This window comes from Rhinopithecus roxellana, chromosome 13 (assembly GCF_007565055.1).
Source record: "Rhinopithecus roxellana isolate Shanxi Qingling chromosome 13, ASM756505v1, whole genome shotgun sequence".
In the NCBI taxonomy this organism is placed as follows: Eukaryota; Metazoa; Chordata; class Mammalia; order Primates; family Cercopithecidae; genus Rhinopithecus; species Rhinopithecus roxellana.
In genome coordinates, this window is record NC_044561.1 from 57,651,746 (window position 1) to 57,671,088 (window position 19,343).

Here is a 19,343-nt window from a genome sequence, read left to right on the forward strand (position 1 = left end):
AGACATCAAATCACCAAGATTCTCAGAAAACATCAAGCAAGGAAAACACCTCCACACACATTACAAAAAAAAAAAAAAAAAAAAGAATCACACCTAGGTGGGCCATTTTGAAACAGCTGAAACCCAAAGATACAAAATGTTGAAGGCAGTCAGAGAAAGATACATCAGATACAGAAAGACAAAGTCAAGAATTACAGCAGACTTCTCATTAGAAATTACACATATCTGACAACATCTTTAAAGTGCTGAAGGAATAAAATAGTCAACTCAGGATTCTATACTCAGTGAAAATATATCTAAAAATTTCAGGGAAAAAAAAAGGTTTGTTTGTTTTTTCCAGGCAAACAAAAACTGAGGGGATTAATTACCAGCAGATCTGAGTTACAAGAAATGTTAAAGGTAATTTTTCAGGTAGAATGAATATGAGGCCAGATAAAACTTGGATCTACATAAAGAAATTGAGTTCCCCAGAAATGGTTAAAGTTATGGTAAATACAACAGACATTCTTTTTATGTTCAATTTTTCTAAAACATTATTGTTTACTTTCTAAAGCAAAAATAGTAGCAATGTATTATAGGCTTAGAGCATATGTAAAAGGGAAATGAATGAAAACGAGCACAAAAGATGAGTAGCTCTTCCACTGCCTAGGAAGCAGTGCAGTATCACCTGAAGGCAGACTGCGATGACTTAAAGGTGTATTTTGTTAACCCTAAGGCAACAACTACATTAAAAAAAAAAAAAAAAGATACTATAATAAACCAAGAGTAGAGATAAAATAGAACTTTAAAAAAATTTTTTTTTTGAGACAGTGTCTCATGTTGCCCAGGCTGGAGTGCAATCGCACAATCTCAGCTCATTGCAACCTCTACCTTCCAGGTTCAAGCAATCCTCCTGCCTCAGCCTCCTGAGTAGCTGGGACTACAGGCGTGCCCCACCACACCCAGCTAATCTTTTGTATTTTTAGTAGAGATGGGGAGGCTGGGCGTGGTGGCTCATGCCTGTAATCCCAGCACTTTGGGAGGCCATGGTGGGTGGATCATGAGGTCAGGAGATCGATACCATCCTGGCTAACACAGTGAAACCCCATCTCTACTAAAAAAATACAAAAAATTAGCCGGGCGTGGTGGTGGGTGCCTGTAGTCCCAGCTGCTCAGGAGGCTGAGGCAGGAGAATGGTGTGAACCTGGGGGGTGGCAGCGTGCAGTGAGCCGAGATTGTGTCACTGCACTCCAGCCTGGGCGACAGAACGAGACTCCATCTCAAAAAAAAAAAAAAGAGATGGGGTTTCACCATGTTGGACAGGCTGGTCTCGAACTCCTGACCTCAGGTGATCCACCTACCTCGGCCTCTCAAAGTGCTGGGATTACAGGCGTGAGCCACCACACCCGGCCAAGAACTATTAAAAAATAAAACTTTGGCCGGGCGCGGTGGCTCAAGCCTGTAATCCCAGCACTTTGGGAGGCCGAGACGGGCGGATCACGAGGTCAGGAGATCGAGACCATCCTGGCTAACACGGTGAAACCCCGTCTCTACTAAAAATACAAAAACTAGCCGGGCGAAGTGGCGGGCGCCTGTAGTCCCAGCTACTCGGGAGGCTGAGGCAGGAGAATGGCGTAAACTCGGGAGGCGGAGCTTGCAGTGAGCTGAGATCTGGCCACTGCACTCCAGTCCGGGCAACAGAGCGAGACTCCGCCTCAAAAAAATAAAAATAAAAAAAAAAATAAATAAAACTTTGTCTTGAACTTTATATATCTCGAGGTGAAGCTCAATAAACTAGCAACCAAGAGAGCTAAGTTCAAGTTCCTCTTGTGCCATTTACTAGCTGTGAGACCATAAGCGAGTTAAGTCCCTTTCTCACCTAAAAACTGCAACCACATATCATCTCACAGAGGTCCATGCCACACTGGCCTCCTGGGGAACACAAGGAGAAAGGCAGACACGGTCCCCTAGGGTCCACCAACCCTTTGCTCAGCTACCTTAAAAGCCTGGTATTGGTCCATGTTTTAGTGCCAATCAGCTCGGTCCTACTGGGAGGGCAGGCATGAGCTGCCTGGTCAGCAAACTTGCAACAACATAAATACTTGTTTTGGCTGGGTGGCTCAGGCCTGTAGTCCCAGCACTTTGGGAGTCCAAGGAGGGAGGACTGCTTGAGCCCAGCAGTTCAAGACCAGCCTGGGTAACATAGGGAGATGCCCGTCTGTACAAAAAATTAAAAAAAAAAAAAAAAAAAAAAAAACAAACAAGGCAGGCGTGGCAGTTACTTGGGAGGCTGAGGTGGGAGGCTCACTTGAGCCCAGGAGGTTGAGGCTGAGATCAGTACACAGATCACTGAGCAGTGATCTCTGTACTGAGCAGTGATCAACTGCACTCCACTCTAGCCTGGATAATAGAGCGAGACCCTGTCTTAACAAAAAACCAAAATATAAAGTTGTTTCAAAAAAGTTGAAAGAGTCCAGGCTGATAGAACTGAAATTCTGCTCTGTCACCTACTATCTCTGAGAGCCTCTGTAAATGCCATAATTATTTACACTTCAGTTTCCAGGCATGTAAAACTGTGATAACACAAGCATCCACTTCACAGAACTGTTATGAATAACTAGGTTAATACACATAAAGTGCTTGAATCAGTGCCTAACAAACAGTAAAGGTTCACAAAATGTCAGCTTATCAGTATTATTATTTCAGAGAACCTGGGCGTGTTTTATCTCTTATGTCTCAAATTTGCCATTACAGCTTTAGGTCTGAATGAACAGAGGGTTTTGCTGATGCCATATTGGAGCCAATACCTAAGCAGCACCATGTAGATGGGGGGGTAACATTGACACAACACGCCTGTCAAAGTGGGATGGCCTGCACAAAGGATACTGAGGATCAGGTCCGTGCTCCAAAGGGTGCCCTACTGCTCTGGCCTCTTCACCCATGTCTCATCATATACCAGGATTTGGGGACAGTGACCTTGTAGGCATCCCTGCCATAGCCCTTCCTTCCTAGCTGCCTTTGCCATGTCCACTGCCCAGGAACTGATGGATCATCAGTATCAGCTGGGCTGACAGAACAAAGAGAAATGAGGACTTGGGAGGTGTATAAGACCCCTGAGTGGAGGAGAACGGACCTGACTGGAACCTCTTGTCTCATGCTTATGAAAGGCTCTTCCCTGACTTACAAAGCCAGAATACAAGGCTCCATGAGCACTGAATGGCTGTTATGAGTAGGCCTGCAGCCCTCACAAAATGTCCCAAACTTGAGTCCCCAGCATGAGGGGATCAAAGAAGAGGTGGGGCAGGCCATTCGCTGTCTGTGTGTAAAGGAAGGATTGGAAACGGGGAGCCTCTAGAGGCTATGCAGAGTCATCGTAGGAGCTTAAGAGTTGGGCTCCCAGACCCATATTCCCATCCCAGATCTGCCACTTAGGGGTTGGGTGATCTTGGCCAAATGACTTTGCTGCTCTAGGCCCCCACTTCATGTATTTTACCATGATTGCCATAGTCTTCCTACCTCTGTCCCTGACATACATGGGATCCCACAAAGGTGTGGCCTAGTGCCTAGCACACAAGTGACTACCCTGCAGCATTCACTCTGGCCCTGACAGTGAGAACACCCATGGCTTAGACAATGCTCGTGAGGCCTCAGAGTCTCTGAAAGACAGCAGGCTATGCTCCTGCAGTTGACGTCTCCCTGAAAGACAGGCTAGGGCTGGCTCTCCTCAGCTAGCCTGAGACTAGCTGAAGTCACTGCACAGCTCAGCAGCACATCCTGCGGCAAGCTCCAGGAAGCAAGCCTTGCTGGGATGATTTCACTGACTGGCAGGCTGCCCCACGAGCTCACCGGCTCACAGGCTCTTGGGCTCTGGGCCTAAAGGAATTGCCAATTTGGTGGAATCCCAGCTGTGATCATTATGAAAACTAAGGACTGGTTTAGGCAAGTAGATATTTACTCTCAAAGTGCAAACGCCCTCTTGCTGCAATGTGAAGGAACCACGGATCCAGCCAGCAGGCAGTGAAGGTGGCCAGAACTCCTGCTCCCCTGAGGAACAACCAACCACCAATTGAGTGGGGACTCTGCTGAGCCTCTTAAAATAACACCCACAGCGGTGGAGTAGGACAAGCACAAGCCAAGGGACCTGGCAGGGACAGAGGACTGCTGACTGTACTTTGCCAGGCCCGCCCTGAGCCTCTCAGACACAGATGGGAGAATCTGGAACTGCCAACCATCTGACAAAACAGAGAGCAGAGACTGGTACTGGCCTTGGGGGGCATTGTGGTGATTCTAGACAAACCCTTGTCTAAGGGGTAATCAAGGTACCCAAGTGGCTCCGAGGAAGGCTCTGCTAATGGGGCTCACCACAGTCTTGGGTGCCACCTGCAGGTCATGATGCTGGGGTGGGCTGTTGGGGCAGAGCTGGAGAGCCAGGGACTATGTACACAGAGATGAGATGCCCAGCTGGCCTGTGAAGCAAGCAGGTGAGGGAGGTGCTTGCCAAGGTTCCTGCCCACTCCCAAGGGGGCAGCACCACAGGAAGGAGTCCAGGGATGTGTTATCTCTTCAAATGAGAGCCACCAAAAGGGACTCAAGGCCCAACGCCCGCTTTCTGCTCCTTTCAGATCTTGTGTGTCTGAAAGGGTTGGCACAGCCTATTTTAAATGACCCTGATTTCAAATACTAAAAGTTAACCCAAGGTTTCATACCAAGTTTCAAGCCAGTCAGACTGAAAGAACACCAAGTTTCAATTCTTTCACATCAATAGGGCAAAAGGGATAAATGAAAAAGCTCTTAAAGAATGGCTCTATCTACCAGGGCAGACGGTGCCCCAGCCCCTATTCCTACTCTTCTGGGGAAGCAAACCTTCTCTGGTACAGCTGACTGAAGACCTCAGAGAGGCCACAGACAGACAGAAAGACAGACAGACAGACATGAACAGTGGCATAAGTTTGCCAGGAGCATCACAGAGCATGTGAAAAGGGCCCTCACCCTGCCACCAGCTGGGCTGCTGTGGATGGGACAGCCCAGGGGCTGGATGAGTCAAGGTAGGGAAGACAATGTGTCACAGTGCTGGGAAGAAGCTCTTGGAGAACAGGACCCCTGCAGTTGGATAAGCTGGCAGGATAGGCAGCAGGGAGGGTTGTTTGGACTGCAGTGTGTAGCCCAGAGCCACCCCAATTCCTGAAGCAGGAAGCCTCTGCTCTGGAAGGCCCCTGAAGAGGGGCAGGAGGAAAAGGAAGGATGCTGCTGAGTGCTGTTGTCTCCCCACTCCCAGCAGGCCCCTCTGCAAGGTCATCTCTCAGGTTACCAGACCCACAGCCAAGGAAGGGCCAGTGCACCCAGGGAAGGCTTCTGGGAGAAGAGGGTCAAGGGCTTCTCTGGGGTGGGACCCCTATCCATCAGCAATGTACCTTTGGGCAAGGACCAACCCTCCCTGAGCCACCATACTCCACCTACTTCCCGGACAGCTGAATGCAGCCTAGCACCATCATGCACCGCTCTCATGCTGCCCAAGAAAACTGGGAAGGCTTTGAGTACGTGTGGAGAGGGGATTCTGGCCTCAGAAACAGCCTACAGGCCTGGCTCCAGTCCCAACTCCTCCATGAAGTTGTCTTTGGGATCCTGTGGCCCTAGGTTCAAATGGGCTGACATCCAACTTTGTGTGCTAATGGCCTGTGCTGAGCCCTCAGAGGACCAGCTGGGTCTGCCTATGCTCTGCAGAAAAAAGCTGCCAAGCCTGGTGGCAGAGGCATTCTGTTCTCCTGCCTCGCCTAATAGAGCAAGGCCAGATGGGAGAAGTCAGAGTCAGGCTGTTGTTCTGTGGAGGGGCTTTGTGGTGAGGAGGGGGTTCTGGGCATCCTGGTTCTAAGGCAGAGCAAGAGACAGATGGAAAGCCTCTTTGATGTAGGAGAGCCAGACTTAGCCTAAACTTCCTATGGGGCTGGGTGGAGACAGCCTTCCAGGGAAACAGGCACCCTGGATGGACCCTCCAGGGACTGTCCACAGTACAGGTATCTAGCCTTGAGTCTCAGGAGCTGAGAGCTGATTTCTTTAGGGAGCTGCTTGGAGGCCAACAGAAAAGAAGAATGGCACTAGCAAGCAGGCTATAGGCTGGCCTTTCTCTTTTTTTTCAGAATGTTCTTTTAAAAATCTGCCCACACAAAACCTGCTCATACTAATTGATATTTGTGGCAAGATCATAAATATTTTATTGTTACTGTTAATTACTGGAATGTTTCGTGTCTATGCATCTGGGCCACGCCAGCCTTCCCTCTGAATCCTTAGGGGGATGTGCATCTGCCAGCCAACTGCTTATTAAACCACCTCCCTCTAAGCTCCAGAACCTTCTACTTCCAGGGTGGGATTTGTAGGATCAACTGTAAAGGAATGACAGCTGGCAAAGCAGAGGAAAAGAGACCTGGCTCAGTGACAGAAAGGCTGCCTGTCCCCACTCAGTGTGAGAACAGACTCTGTTCTGAGTCCTCCTTGTTCAGGTGTGACTCAGCTCAGATCCCTTGGACAGTCCCAGGATTTCCAGGCCAGCCTAAAAGAGCTCTTTAGTGACAAGATGCAAGTTTCCAGTGTCTCCTTAAGTGTGCTTCCTCCATTTGCTCCAGCAGTAAGACCAGAAACAGCTCACCACCATTTGTTCCATCAGCTTGGGGCACTAAAAGCCTGAGGAAGAAGATGTATGGTTGTGCTACTGCAGCAGCTCTGACTAGTGCCCCAGAAAAGACCACAAATGTCCTGCTGACCAGGAAACAACAGGTTTCTAAGAACTGTAAACTTGGGTGGAATTAATATTTTGAGAAATGTTCTGACTAGACAAAAGTTGCCTCAGTCAATCCTGGCCAGCCACAGGGAAAAAACATGTCCACCAGAAGCAAGCCTGGCCCTGGGAAATCGGGGTGCCCACTGTCAGGCTGAGGAGACTGGATGGATGCCAAAGAAAAGTGATATCAGAAACCTGGGCGTCCCTGAGAGACAGACAGATACACGGCAGGCAGCAGGTGGGCACAAGGGCATTGTGTGAGGGCCAGACTGTACCACTTGTCCATTCTTTGCCAGTGCTCACAGGTGAGGGCCAACTGAGCACTGCCAGGCACCTCAAACCCCTGATATGTGCAGACACTGTGGTGCTGCCCTGAGGGGGCCTGATGCTCAGAGGCCTCATCATGCATCTCTCATCCCACCCTCTGAGCCAGGAAAGGCACTAACCAGGGAGGCCTTGGGAGGCTTTAAACATTTTCCTGACCAAAGGCAGGTGAGCAGCCTTGATACAAATGCCAGAAGCAGCGGAGCAGTTCTGTAAGGTGTGAGGCTGGCATCCCCCAGCCATCTAGTGAGCCTCCCAGGAAAGCTCTTCAAAGGATGATGGGAGGGAAAATGTGCCTGCCTTAGGGCCCAGAGAGAGAGATCCTGTGACCACATCACTCTCCCTACTGCCCACAGGAAAGAGCCCAACCCTCTGAGCCCAGCTGCTTTCCCAAGCTCTCTCCCCTCAAACTCTCTTTTTCATCCACCCCTGTCACCTCAGTATCCAAAAGCTGTAGGACTCTCCAACCTCCATGTCTTTTTCCCCACTGCCCTTCACCCAAAATGGGCCCGCAGGCCTCTCTAGAAACTCACCTTCTCCAGGAATTTCTCCCAACCCACCAAACCCCATAACTTGCTCCCGTGTGCCAGCTCACGGCACTCCTCCTTGGCACCAACTACTGCCCCATAATACCATGGGACATCAGATCCAACCTGGGAGGAGGAATCAAGACACTATCATCTTGACTTTCCCCATGGCACCCTTTTCCATGCCTGGCACACAATAGATGCTTAATAAATGCCATGACCAGCTATCTCCTAAAGAAGTTTTCAAAAAGCTAAGAATGAAAGAAGAGAACAAAGGAGGTGACTGGCTCTTCCCTGATGGTCTCCCCTGTCCCCTGCCCCTGTCAGGAACAAGCAAGACAAACTGAGCTCCACTTAGAGTCTCTCCCACTTTGATAAGGTCTGTTTAGGAGTAGCATTCCAACCAGAAACTGACCTCCACTTAGCCCTAGGAGGGGAGGTCACTGAGGAGAGGCCAGGCTGGGCCTGCCTTTTAGGACTGACTGCCATTCACAGCTCCCCACCCTACATAGCCTGGCCCTGGTGGGCTGAAGACACAGGACCCACCTCCCTCAGAGCATCAAGGCTACTGTGCACAATTTGCATTTTTACACATTTGTCCTTGTAAAGATAATTTGGTATGTTAGAGTCTGTTGCCTTTGTTGTTTTTTTTAAAAAGCAAGAAAGAGCAAAGCAATGGAAATATAGGACTAGGCCACCTGCTGGAGGTGTAGGCAGGCGGGCAGTGGAGGAGAGGCCACCACTGCATCTGCCTCTGGCCACAACTGGGAAGATAGGCCACCAGCAGAAGCCAAGCGCATCAAACACACTCTCCAAATCACAGGGCCAGCAGACATGAAGGTGCTCCTGGTCACAGGGGTAGCAGGGAGCCGGACTGAGAGCTGAGCATGCGGGTCTGCGCTGTTCCCTGAAGCGAGCCGTGACAGGTGCAAGCAGAAAGACAAAGCCTGGAGAACAGAGTGTGGTCAGGGTTAGGGGCAGCACGGGCAATATTGGTGGAGGCAGCATGGGGTGAACAGGTGAAGATGAGCACAGACGGCACACAACACATACGGTGACAGCATGGAGGTTGAGGATGGATGGCCACAACAGGAGCTTGGCACAGGGCACCCTGGGCTCTCCAGTAAGGCCCATACCCTACAACCTGGGGCTTAGGGTAGCCTGAGGCTCCTCACTGGCTCTTTCCATGCTGTCAGTGCGACCAGGTAGGCATCACCACCCTTGGTGGATACCAGCCTCCAAGGCCCCCACTCTTCTGACCCTGGCTGTTTCCTCTCCCCAACCCCTCAAGGGAAACACCGACACACCCCTTGGATCTTGGCTACACTTTGCCTCCTCGGAAAGTCCTCTTACCCCACCAGGCCCAGGTTTCTCTGGGATGAACAAACTCCACCTCTCTGGTGCTGGCATCAGTTGACCCCCAGCCCTCAGCTATGTAACTGACTGATTTGCACCAACCTCCTCTACAGCAGGGACCAGTGCTGTTCTATGCATCTGGCACAGTACCAATGGAACCACTTGGATGGGCATGGCCACAGGTTGGCCAAAGACCGTAGAGGAGGCTCAGCCCCAGACTTACCACAGCACAAGGCCAACGGCCTCTGGGGCCTTTTCTGACTCTGGTGTTCTGAGGTGACATGGAGCACGACAGGCAGAGAGCAAGGATTTTAGTCTAAGAGAGCCACTACTGACATATCCCAAAGCGGGGCTGAGCCAGGCCAAGTGACGAACCAAGCCATTCCGTAATGGCCAAGCTCCCTGGGCCCTCTGCTGAAGGACAAGGGAAACACACACAGATTCAGTCTCTCCCAGGCTGGCCAAGCACAGGACCTTCCTAGTGTCAGTCTCACCTTTGGTTAAGGGTGGAGGGAGATTCAGACCCACTCCCTCTTGGCTATACCCTGACTATAACAGGCACTTTTGGATGAGTGCCTACCTGCCCTCAGCTCAGGTTCCTCTTGGGGAAACAAGGGCATGACCACACCTGCAGGGCAGTTATGAAGATGGAGATATGCTACTACCCTGCAGGCACCTGCCCAGAGCCCAGCACAGAGCAAGCACATAGCATTGAGTGGTAGGGCATAATTACACACAGGCACACACACACATACATACACACACACATGCATACTGTACACAGGGTAGGGGTAGGTCTTGTTCAAAGATCTCCTTATGTTGTTTGAACATATGTAAAGGGCAATCACTGGGAGCCCCCTGAAGGTCACAATGTGCTCCTTGGATCACCTTGTTTTCCTGGTCAGGAAGCTTCAACACTAAGGATTTCAGCCCTGTGGGCAAATTCCAAGAGATGGATGGAAGGGAGAAGTTAGGCAGGTGGGGAGCACAACCAGCCAGAGCTGCCAGCAGCATAGCCCGGGACAAAGCTTCTCTCTCTGTTGTTCTCTCTCTTGCTCTCTTTCTCAGCTCGGCCAGAGGTCAGCTGTGAGTGCCCTCCTGGCTGTTCCGTGAAGGGCTAGCTTTGACACCACGCTGCAGTAGAGTCAGAGTGACTTGAGTGGCTGATTCCCAAGGCTTTTCACCAGAGTTATGCACAGGCTGCAGGATGCTCCCCACCCTAGTGCAGGTGACACAAGGTTGCAGGTGAGGGTGGTTCAGAGAACAAATTTGGGTCCTATGAAGCAGCTATTATCAAATGTCAGACAACCCACATATACCTGGAGCTATTTTTCTAAATCTTTTCTAAATCTTAAACCAAATCAGAATTGATCCTAGCTGATTTCTGGTTCTGAAGCAAAGGCATACTAATGTGGGAAGGCAGCTCCAATACAAGGTCTCCTAACCACACCCAAGGAAAGTCCTGATGCCTGGCTCCCTCTCCCACTGCTGGCAAGTTAATTGTTCTGTGGGGGTGGGAAACTGGGATCCAAAAAGCCCCATGCCCAAGCCCACTCTGGAGCTGCTGCTTCAGAGGACACTACTTCCACCTCTTGTGAGGCCATGCCACTAGCTGGAGAGAGCTGGGGTGCAAACTGAGGGGGACTGGACCCAGAGCTCAGGCTTTTCCCTCTATGCAGTGCTACCTAGGTCTTGCCCTAGCTCCACCAATGACTTGGAGAACTCCATCTAGGAGGTGGCTGCAATGTGCTAGCACTTTTGTTTAATACTTATGAGGAAGACATTACCTCCATTCAACAGGTGAGGAAATTAAGAAGTGAAGTCCTTTGTCCAAGGTTGCAGAGCACATATGCAATGGAGCTGGGACTGGAAATCAGATCCTTTGACCAGGGCCTGCTGTGCACTTGCCTCCCTGTCTGACCTCCCCATCAGACCTCCCCATGACTGCTTCTCCTCAGCTGTACCAGGGCTAGAAGCACATCACCTTCCTGGTAGTATGAGGGCTCAGCGGTGGCCCCTCTCCTCCCACAGTAGACCCAAGGCTGGTTTCAGGCCAAGAAGCTGAGTGGAAAGTAGGAGCTACATGTTCTCCTCCCAGGAAGGAGAAGCAGGAACAGAGGTGGGCAGTGTGGCCCCTTGAGGCCACCAGCACATCCCCTGACACCAGCAATCTGCTGCTTCTCCCTGGAGCCTGAGCCTTCCCCTAGAACTAGCATAGCTGCTGAAATGGCCACTTTAACATTCTAAGATCACAGCTATTTTAGGACCCCAAACATTTTCATGTTGCAGACACTGCTTTCTCTCAGAGGTGAGGCAACTGAGTTCTGAAAGCACTATGCAGCCAGGCCTGGGCAGAGCACACAGGTGGCCAGTGCGGGGCTGGGACTGGGCAAAGGTGGGCCATGGGATCCTGATGGCTTTGTGTCATTGACAGGAATCACTTTGAAAACATTTTTTTAAACAACTGTTCAAAATTGTGCAGCCACTGAAACCATATTTGAACTTATTTGTATGGCTCCCTCTGCAAACTTCCAGAACAAATAACTAGCATGTTGGCACCCAGGACCTGTCATGCCCAGTTGTCATGCCTGAGTGATCTGCAACGGCTCACCAACAGCTTTATGCACACACATTTGCCAACATGGGACAGCTGGCATCATGGCCCCTTTCTGAGGCACTCCTGTCTCCCTCCTTTCCTGATTCTAGAGGCATACTCAACTCTAATGAGCTGACATCCAAGCACAGTGGTGCATGTGGTGTGAACTCAGTGGCAGCATGCAGAGCTGCAGAGGACAGTGCTTGGGTTCCCCAGCCCAGGTGCATGTGAGCAGGGCCACATGGCATGTGGACAGCCAGGAAAGGCATTCCTCTCCTGAAAACTTTGGCATAGTGCTTCCTCCCAGGAAGCAGCTGGCAAAAACTAATTCCCTGAGCAGGGGTTTGCAGATAGTATGTTTTCTCAATATTCTCAAGAGTAAATGGTTGGGAACATGCTGATTAACTTAACTAAGAAGGGGAGAGAGGATCTTAACAGTGAAAGTCTGCAGAACTGAAGACTGGAGGAGCAGGTTGGTCAGCTCCTCCCACCTCTGCTTAACACTCTGGGGTGGGCAGGGAAGTGCCAATGCTGAGACTGGGAGTAATGACATGAAACCTTCTGGGAGGTAAGAGACACAGCACACACTCAGATCCTCAGCCTCTCTCTCAACACGCATGCTGCAAATCCAAACCAAACCCAGGAGGGGACACTGCAGGTCTCCTTTCCTTCTTGAGAATAGCAAATCCTGCCCCCAGAGAAATGGGAGCACTGGCCCCCTTGTCATCCTTCTTCAGCACTTCTTTAAACCTGCTCTCAAGCCCCACCCACTCAGTTCAGAAAGTTGGAGGTAGATGCCCATGCTATATCCAGGAACCCGAGCACTGGGCAGGGGCCTCAGCAGGGCGCTAGAGCAAAGGTGGTGGCCCCCGCCAGACCTGTACTGGGACTGAACTTCAAGCCTACCATGGTGCCCTAGAGTGTCCATTCTTACTCCAAGGAGCCACTCTATAAAGACCACCTGGCAGGAGGCAGAGCACTGGCACCAACTCTACCCACCTACTAGTGTCCCCATGCCTTTGGGAACACAGAGCAAGGCCTGTTTTCCCAAGCCCAAATGAGATGAGTGACATAGGAGTGAGGGCCCAGGTGTCTTTCAGCATTGTCACTACCTCCCAGGACTCCACTTCAGTGGTCCTCTTAAGTCACCAATTTGGCTTATCCCAGCAAGTACCTGTCACTAGCTTATCACTATAAAAATGAGAGAACATGAAGCAATCGAGCTACAGGCCAGCATGCAAGCCTCCTAATGTTAGTAAGGAATGTGGTTGAACAGTCGCCACCTGCCCCATCCCACATGGGATGGCCACACATATGGTCCCAGGTGACCCCATTAACAACTTATTTGGATTCTCAGGGGTGACAGACTTAGAATTAGTCACAGCCTTCCCTCAACCGTCAGAAAGAGCAGTAACAATGCACTGCTGAATAATGCAGGTGTCACTGAGCTGACTGCACCAGGAGCCACTCCAGGAGGCCACAGCCTTCTAACTTCCTTTCAAAGTAGATATCATGTCCCCATTTTGCAGATGGGAAAAAGAAGGCTCAAAGAGGTGGGATGCCATAGCCTGGCCTGCCCCTCCCCTGGGTCCCAGGTGGGCAAGCTGGCAGGTGGCGACCCTGAGCATGTCTCGGAAGCACAAGAATCACCGTGAATCCATGAGGTTAATGAGCAGCCGCAACATTGCCCGTGTCACCCCAGACCCAGCACCCCCCCTCACCAAAACAAAGCGACAAAATGAGTCGCCCGAGCACCCTCCCCGTGATTGATGTGCCGCCCTGGGCTGGCAGTAGGGAGAACAGGGACTGTACCGTCCGGCGTTGCCTGCTGGTGGGGTTTTTTACATTTGACGTAATCGTGGTCAATCGGAGTGGCTGTGTAAGGTGGGGATGTCAGACCTGGGCCAGAGGAGGAGGGGAGGGAGGCTCCGGGGCCCGGCAGTGTCCCAGCTGAAGAGTGGGAGTCCTCGTCCACCAGGCAGGCCTTCTCCCTGTGGGAATGGAGGTTTGGGACACAGGTCAGAGTCTCCACCTCACATTGAAACAGATGTGTGCTGGTAAGGGTGAGTGTCCTTCCCAGGGCCCGCTGCTCCCATGCACCTCTGGTGGCCCCCACCCCATCTGCCTGGTGTCACAGAGTCCACAGTTGCCCCCACAGCACCCACACAGGCTCTGGCTCCTAACTGGACACTGCCTAATATTTCTGGCAGGGCGTGACCTGCATCTCTGAATCTCAGGCCCTAGGAGGCTCTACAGGGGAGCCAATGAGTCTTTCCTCAGAAGCACCCTTGCATCTCTCCATGCCAAGTCTACGCCTTCTGTGTGACAGCCTGACAAACTTAAGCCCTGACAAATGGGAAGACAGAAACACATCTGTATTTACTGTATGCTCACACATGTACAAGGATATGTGCTGCAACAAAGTTGAGCAGAAACATCAGAAACACTCTAAATGTCCACTGGAGTGGTTACATAAAACATAGTACATCCATACTATGGTATAGTAAGTAGCCACTAGAAAGAATGAGGTGAATGGGGTACTATCTCCATGGACTGTGCCCAGACCCACTGTCAGGGGAAAAAGTAAACTCTAAAACAATACCATCTGTAGTTCATTTTATAAAATAAAAGAAACCCTACAATTGTATGTGTACATTTAAGTGTTATAAATGTACAGAAAATGATTTAGGAATTAAACTGTGAATAGTGGCTAACTCTTGGAATGAGATCTGTCACATTTTAGTCTACATGTTTATATACTACCTGAATGTTCTATAACTAGAATGTATTCATGTATTATTTGTATAATTTAAAAAATTTTAACAGAATTATAATCAATGAAAGAAAAGTATCATTGTGCCCCAGTTCAGAGGGCAGGAGGGCATCAGCTTCTCCCTAGGACTTCCCCTGAGGGTGGGGTAGCACCACATGTGACCACAGGGTAAGGGGACTCACTCACCCTCTCCTTCTCAGATTCAACAGAAATACCTTGGCCCAGCAAATGGGAGTTTCCAGATGGGTCCTAGGGACTCCATGAGTTCTAGTTTACTGTTTACCGTGTAGCAACCCTCTGAACAACACATTGCAGTAAATGAGCCATCTGGGATGCAGATGAGGTAAGCTGCTAGAGGTCGCCTAAAGGGTGCTACTCACTTTTCTGAAGCTTTGGGTGTGTTCTTCTCCTCGCCCCTGGCAAAGGGTCCTTCTGCAGCCTCCTTCATAAAGTTGACCAGGACCTCTGCACCAACCCCAGAATCAGGCTTCCCCAGGAGCTTCAGGATGGAAGCATGGAGCCGAAAGTACACCTAGGAGAGTGACACCTCTGGTGTGAGCAGCCTTCCCAGTTGCTAAGATTTGTTCCACAGGCCAGTCAGCCACACTGGAAATGGGCCCATGACCAGGGCAACAACAGGCTGCCACACACTGCCTGTTTTTGATAGCTTTTAAACCAGCCATCCTACAACTAATTTAAAACAAGCTGTGAAAATTAAAATGTATACTGTCAGCATTCCAGCTTCAGTGTTTACCCAGTAACTCAGGCACATGGTAGTGAGATGAGAGTAATAACCACTCATTATGATAACCCTTCAGCTCCGTTCACTGGGGCACTGCCTCCTGCCACCGTGCTGCTGTTCTCTTTGTGCCCTTCAGTGGGTACCCATAGAAAGTGAGTCTCTACATCTGTCTCCCCACTGAACTCTGGACTCCTTGAAACAAGGACTAGGTTGGATTTCTGTTTATAGCCCAGGCTCTGGGCAGAGCCAGGCACCTACAGGCCTCAAAAACGTCTTCCCCGTGGGTGTGGCGGGGGGATGGGTGGGCAGGCAGCTCATTGCATCCACTGGGCCCTGTGCTTTCCTCCATTTCCTCAAGTTCTTACCACATTCCTCAAGTTACAATGGGCAAAGAGCTGCCCAAGGCCCCATAGCCAGGAATGCCCAGGGCCAGGTTAAACCCAGGTCTGCCCTGACCTTCTCACACAGGAGTGGGTGTGAAGCAGACTCCCACTTGGAGGGCACAGTGGGTGGTATGAGGGCTGAGAACTGCTCACTGCAGGCCCTGGCTAAGCGGCCCCCCTCTCCCAGGTGAGACACCTGCTGGCAGCACTCTTGAGGGGGCATCCCAGACAGAGGGGGCTCACATCCAGAGCCCCTCCACCTCTAGCCCACCTATGGAGCCCAGAGAAATTGGCCCAGCAACTCCATTTTTAGATGTAGGAAACCACTCGAGGCACCCATGCACAATCAGGTGGCCAAACTTGGGGGAGGGCAAAGCATTCAACTGGTAAAGTTCATCCAAGTGGTGGGTAAAGTATCTTGAATGAAGGCACAATAGCAGAAAAGAATTTTTGTCAGGAGAGCGTTAAAATCTTCAGAGAAATGTCATTTTTAACGCAAGATATACACATATACCAGCTGACTCAAAGTTACATAGCTACAGTTGTTGCATGGAATGGGATGCCCCCCAAATTAACTATGTGTGCTTGCTCTCCTTGGAGTCAGCACCATATGCTGGGGGAGGGTGGGCCACACATCTAAGGCCTTGGTTCCTCATCTGGAAGCTGCTGGGACCCCCGGGGCTACCATCCTGCCTGCTCATCTGCTCTACCAGGCAGGAGCAGAGGCCAAACCCTGAAGAAAAAAACATGGAGGAAAAACAGAGTTGACATCATCTTCCTGAGGGCCACACACAGGTTCAGTGGCTTCCCAGAGGTGCCATGTGAGAATGCTGGGCTCAGTGGGCATCTGGCCCAGCGCCTCTCTGTTCCTGCAGGTGACTTAAGGCAAGTCACACCACTCCTCTGGGCCTTAGCCTTCTCACCCCTAAAGTGGAGTTCTTCCAAGGCATATGCCCCCAGGTAGACAGCATGAGCACTATGACAGGGAAGGACAGGTGACCCAGGGCTGCGAATGGAAGCAGCCGGGCTGCTGCTGCTGAGATAGCGTTCGACAAGAAGCTGTGTTTCCACACTTCTCCATGAGCCCAGTGAATATGGGCCCATCACCCAGACCATGAGTGCAGTGGTACAATCACGGATCACTACAGCCTCAACCTCCTGGGCTCAAGCAATCCTCCCACCTTGGCCTCCCACGTTCCTGGGACTACAGGCGCATGCCACCAGACCTGGTTAATCTTTTATTTTTTGTAGAGATGGGGGTCTCGTCATGTTGCCCACTAATCTCTGAGATTCCCAGCTCTGTATCTCAAACTCCTCCCAAAGTGCTGGGATTATAGGCGTGAGCCACCATGCCAGGCCCCCAAAAATTTTTTTTTAAATCATACCTTTTTTTTTTTTTTGAGACAGGGTATCACTCTGTCACCTAGGTTGGAGTACAGTGGCACAATCTCGGTTCACTGCACCCTCCACCTCCCAGGCTCAAGTGATCCTCCCATCTCAGCCTCCTGAGTAGTTGAGACTACAGGCCTCCACCACCACACGCGGCTAATTTTTAGAAGAGACAGGTTTCACCATATTGGTCAGGCTGATCTCGAACTCTTGACCTCAGATGATCCACCCACCTCAGCCTCCCAAAGTGCTGGGATTACAGGCGTGAGTCACCACACCTGGCCAAAATGAGACATTTTTGTTTGCTCATAAAATTAGCAAATATTAAAAAGAGAACCTCATCAATATGGCTGAGGGAAAGCAAACAGTCTCATCGGTCAGTACAACCTTGGGGCAAGTAGCCATTGATGATCAGAATGTTAAACAACCTGGCAATTCTACCTTTGGACTTTAGTCCTTGGAAATAATCATGATGTGCTCCCTGCTACAAGGACAAGGACATGCACTACCTGTGCCTTGTCATAGCAAGAAGTGGAGAGGAAACTAAACCTATCAAGGGGCTGTGCGGATAAACAAATGCCCTGCTAAACTACAGGGCACTAGGGCAGGCAGGGAAGCTCACCACACCTTCAATTACATTTTGTCCAGCGAAAAGGCAAGCTGCAAAATCATAAGAAAATGTTACTACATATTTATATGTTAATAGGAAAAAATTTGGACATATGGGGACATAGTAAACTATTAGGGATTATGGAGGGGCATACTGGAATCATTAGGGGCCTTCACATTCACACTGTACACTTTTGAGTTGTTTAAATCTCTTTAAAACACACACACATACACACAAACACACACACACACACAAAAACATGTTAATTTTATAATCAGGAAAAAAATCACAAAGACAGAAAAAAGCAAGTAACAGATTCTGTCCACACTCCAAGAGGCTTGCTGGACACGTGGGACTGGTAGAGACTGGGCACATAGTCTCAGAAAAGGCAAAGCCAAGGTGCACAGGGCCTTCAGAAGTTTCAAGTCCTGGGCTGAACCAGATGGTGGACATCTAGATCTCTACCATGTCCTTGGTTTTCCTGCCTACAAAATCGACAATCATGGCTTCCCAGCCTGCCTCACAAGACTGCTACGAGCAACAGTGACAGCATTCATCAGAAACACTCTGGAAACCATGAGAGAAAATCCAGGCAGTAAAGAACTGCTCTTTTCTTGAACAACAATCAGAAGATCCCAAATTGGGGGTCAAGACAGCACGCTGCTCACCCTAGCTCAGCCCCTGCCAAACTGGGTAGCCTGGGCACAGGCTGGGGCCTTGGATGTCTCGTTTGCACCCTGGAGGCAAGGGCGCCTGCTCTCCCTCCTGTCAGGCTACAGGGTGTGAATGTCCTGGGCCTGGGAGATGCTATGTGGCACTGACTGTCATCACCAAGGTCAGGTTCTTAAGGAGGAAAGACAATTTTCTTCTGAGAGATAAGAACAAAATGATCACTCTCCCAGAAAGGATGATAAACACCCCTTGGGAAAAGAGAGGAAATGATGTTTTAATTCAATTGCACATGAAGCTGCTCAACACGGATAATTTTGCAGCAGGTTGAAGGGCAGTCACTGGAACCTTGAGCCCCATGCCCAGGGAGATAGAGAAACCAGCCTGTCCCTGCCCTGCTTCCCCACCCTGGGCCAGCACGGTGTCACCTCCAGGGCCTCCATGGCCAGCTCGGGTGGGTTGTGGTAGTGGATCTTCTTGGGGTAGCGGGCAGCCTCCTCGTGCAGGTAGTGGCCAGCCTGCCTGTAGTGCAGCAGGTAAACGGTGGGTGGCTGCTGCTGCTTCTCAGCCACCTTGCCCAGCATGTAGTGGATGAGCCACTCCTCCTCATCACCATCACCCTCGCAGCTGGCTGCTGATGTGAAACAGTGCTTGGCTGTCTCCAGCATGCTGTCGCGTCGGCCCTCCATCTGTAAGAAGATCATGAGACTGGGCTGGCCTTATGCCTGAATCTGCTCATGGATCAGACTTTTTCCTGTACAAAGTTCTGCTGACCTATTTGCAAGTTTATACTCCTCTCAACAAACCAAGACACAGAAATGCCCTCACCGTTGCACAGCTAGTGGCACTGAAGTGTAGAAAGGCCTAAGGGTTTCTCAAAAGCACACACCAAGCAAGGCACAGAGCAGGACTTAAACTCAGGTCACCTCATGTCAACCAGGGTACTTTTTTCTGCTTCCCCCTGCAGCACCTAAAGCAGATTCACCTAGCACCCTGCTCCACAGCACTGGAGAGGACATTTACTAAAACACTCAGCACCCAGCCCTACAGCACTGAAGAGGGCATGTATTTAGCACCTCATTCCACTGCACAGGAGAGGGTATATACCCTTGGGGTACAACAGGACTTCCCACCATCTTCTCTGTGCTTTTTAAGACAGATGTGGAGTACTTGTAGAAGGGCAAATTCCTGAGTCCTACTTAAGACCCACTGACTGGGAGTCT

The 19,343-nt window shown here is 50.4% G+C and overlaps 1 protein-coding gene across 14 annotated transcripts in view; it reads right to left on the bottom strand.

Moving 5' to 3' along the window:
* CABIN1 (calcineurin binding protein 1) overlaps window positions 1–19,343 on the bottom strand; it is a 169,395-nt gene that overhangs the window by 70,236 nt on the left and 79,816 nt on the right. For 11 of the 14 annotated variants that reach the window (XM_030914771.1, XM_030914765.1, XM_030914762.1 and 8 more), the window contains exons 24-26: window positions 18,549–18,809; window positions 14,708–14,859; window positions 13,367–13,545 (exon numbers count right to left, since the gene is read on the bottom strand). In XM_030914771.1, the coding sequence (XP_030770631.1) occupies window positions 13,367–13,545; window positions 14,708–14,859; window positions 18,549–18,809 (592 nt within the window). The remainder of the gene's footprint in view (window positions 1–13,366; window positions 13,546–14,707; window positions 14,860–18,548; window positions 18,810–19,343) is intronic. The other 3 variants (XM_030914774.1, XM_030914772.1, XM_030914767.1) reach the window with 1 other exon arrangement.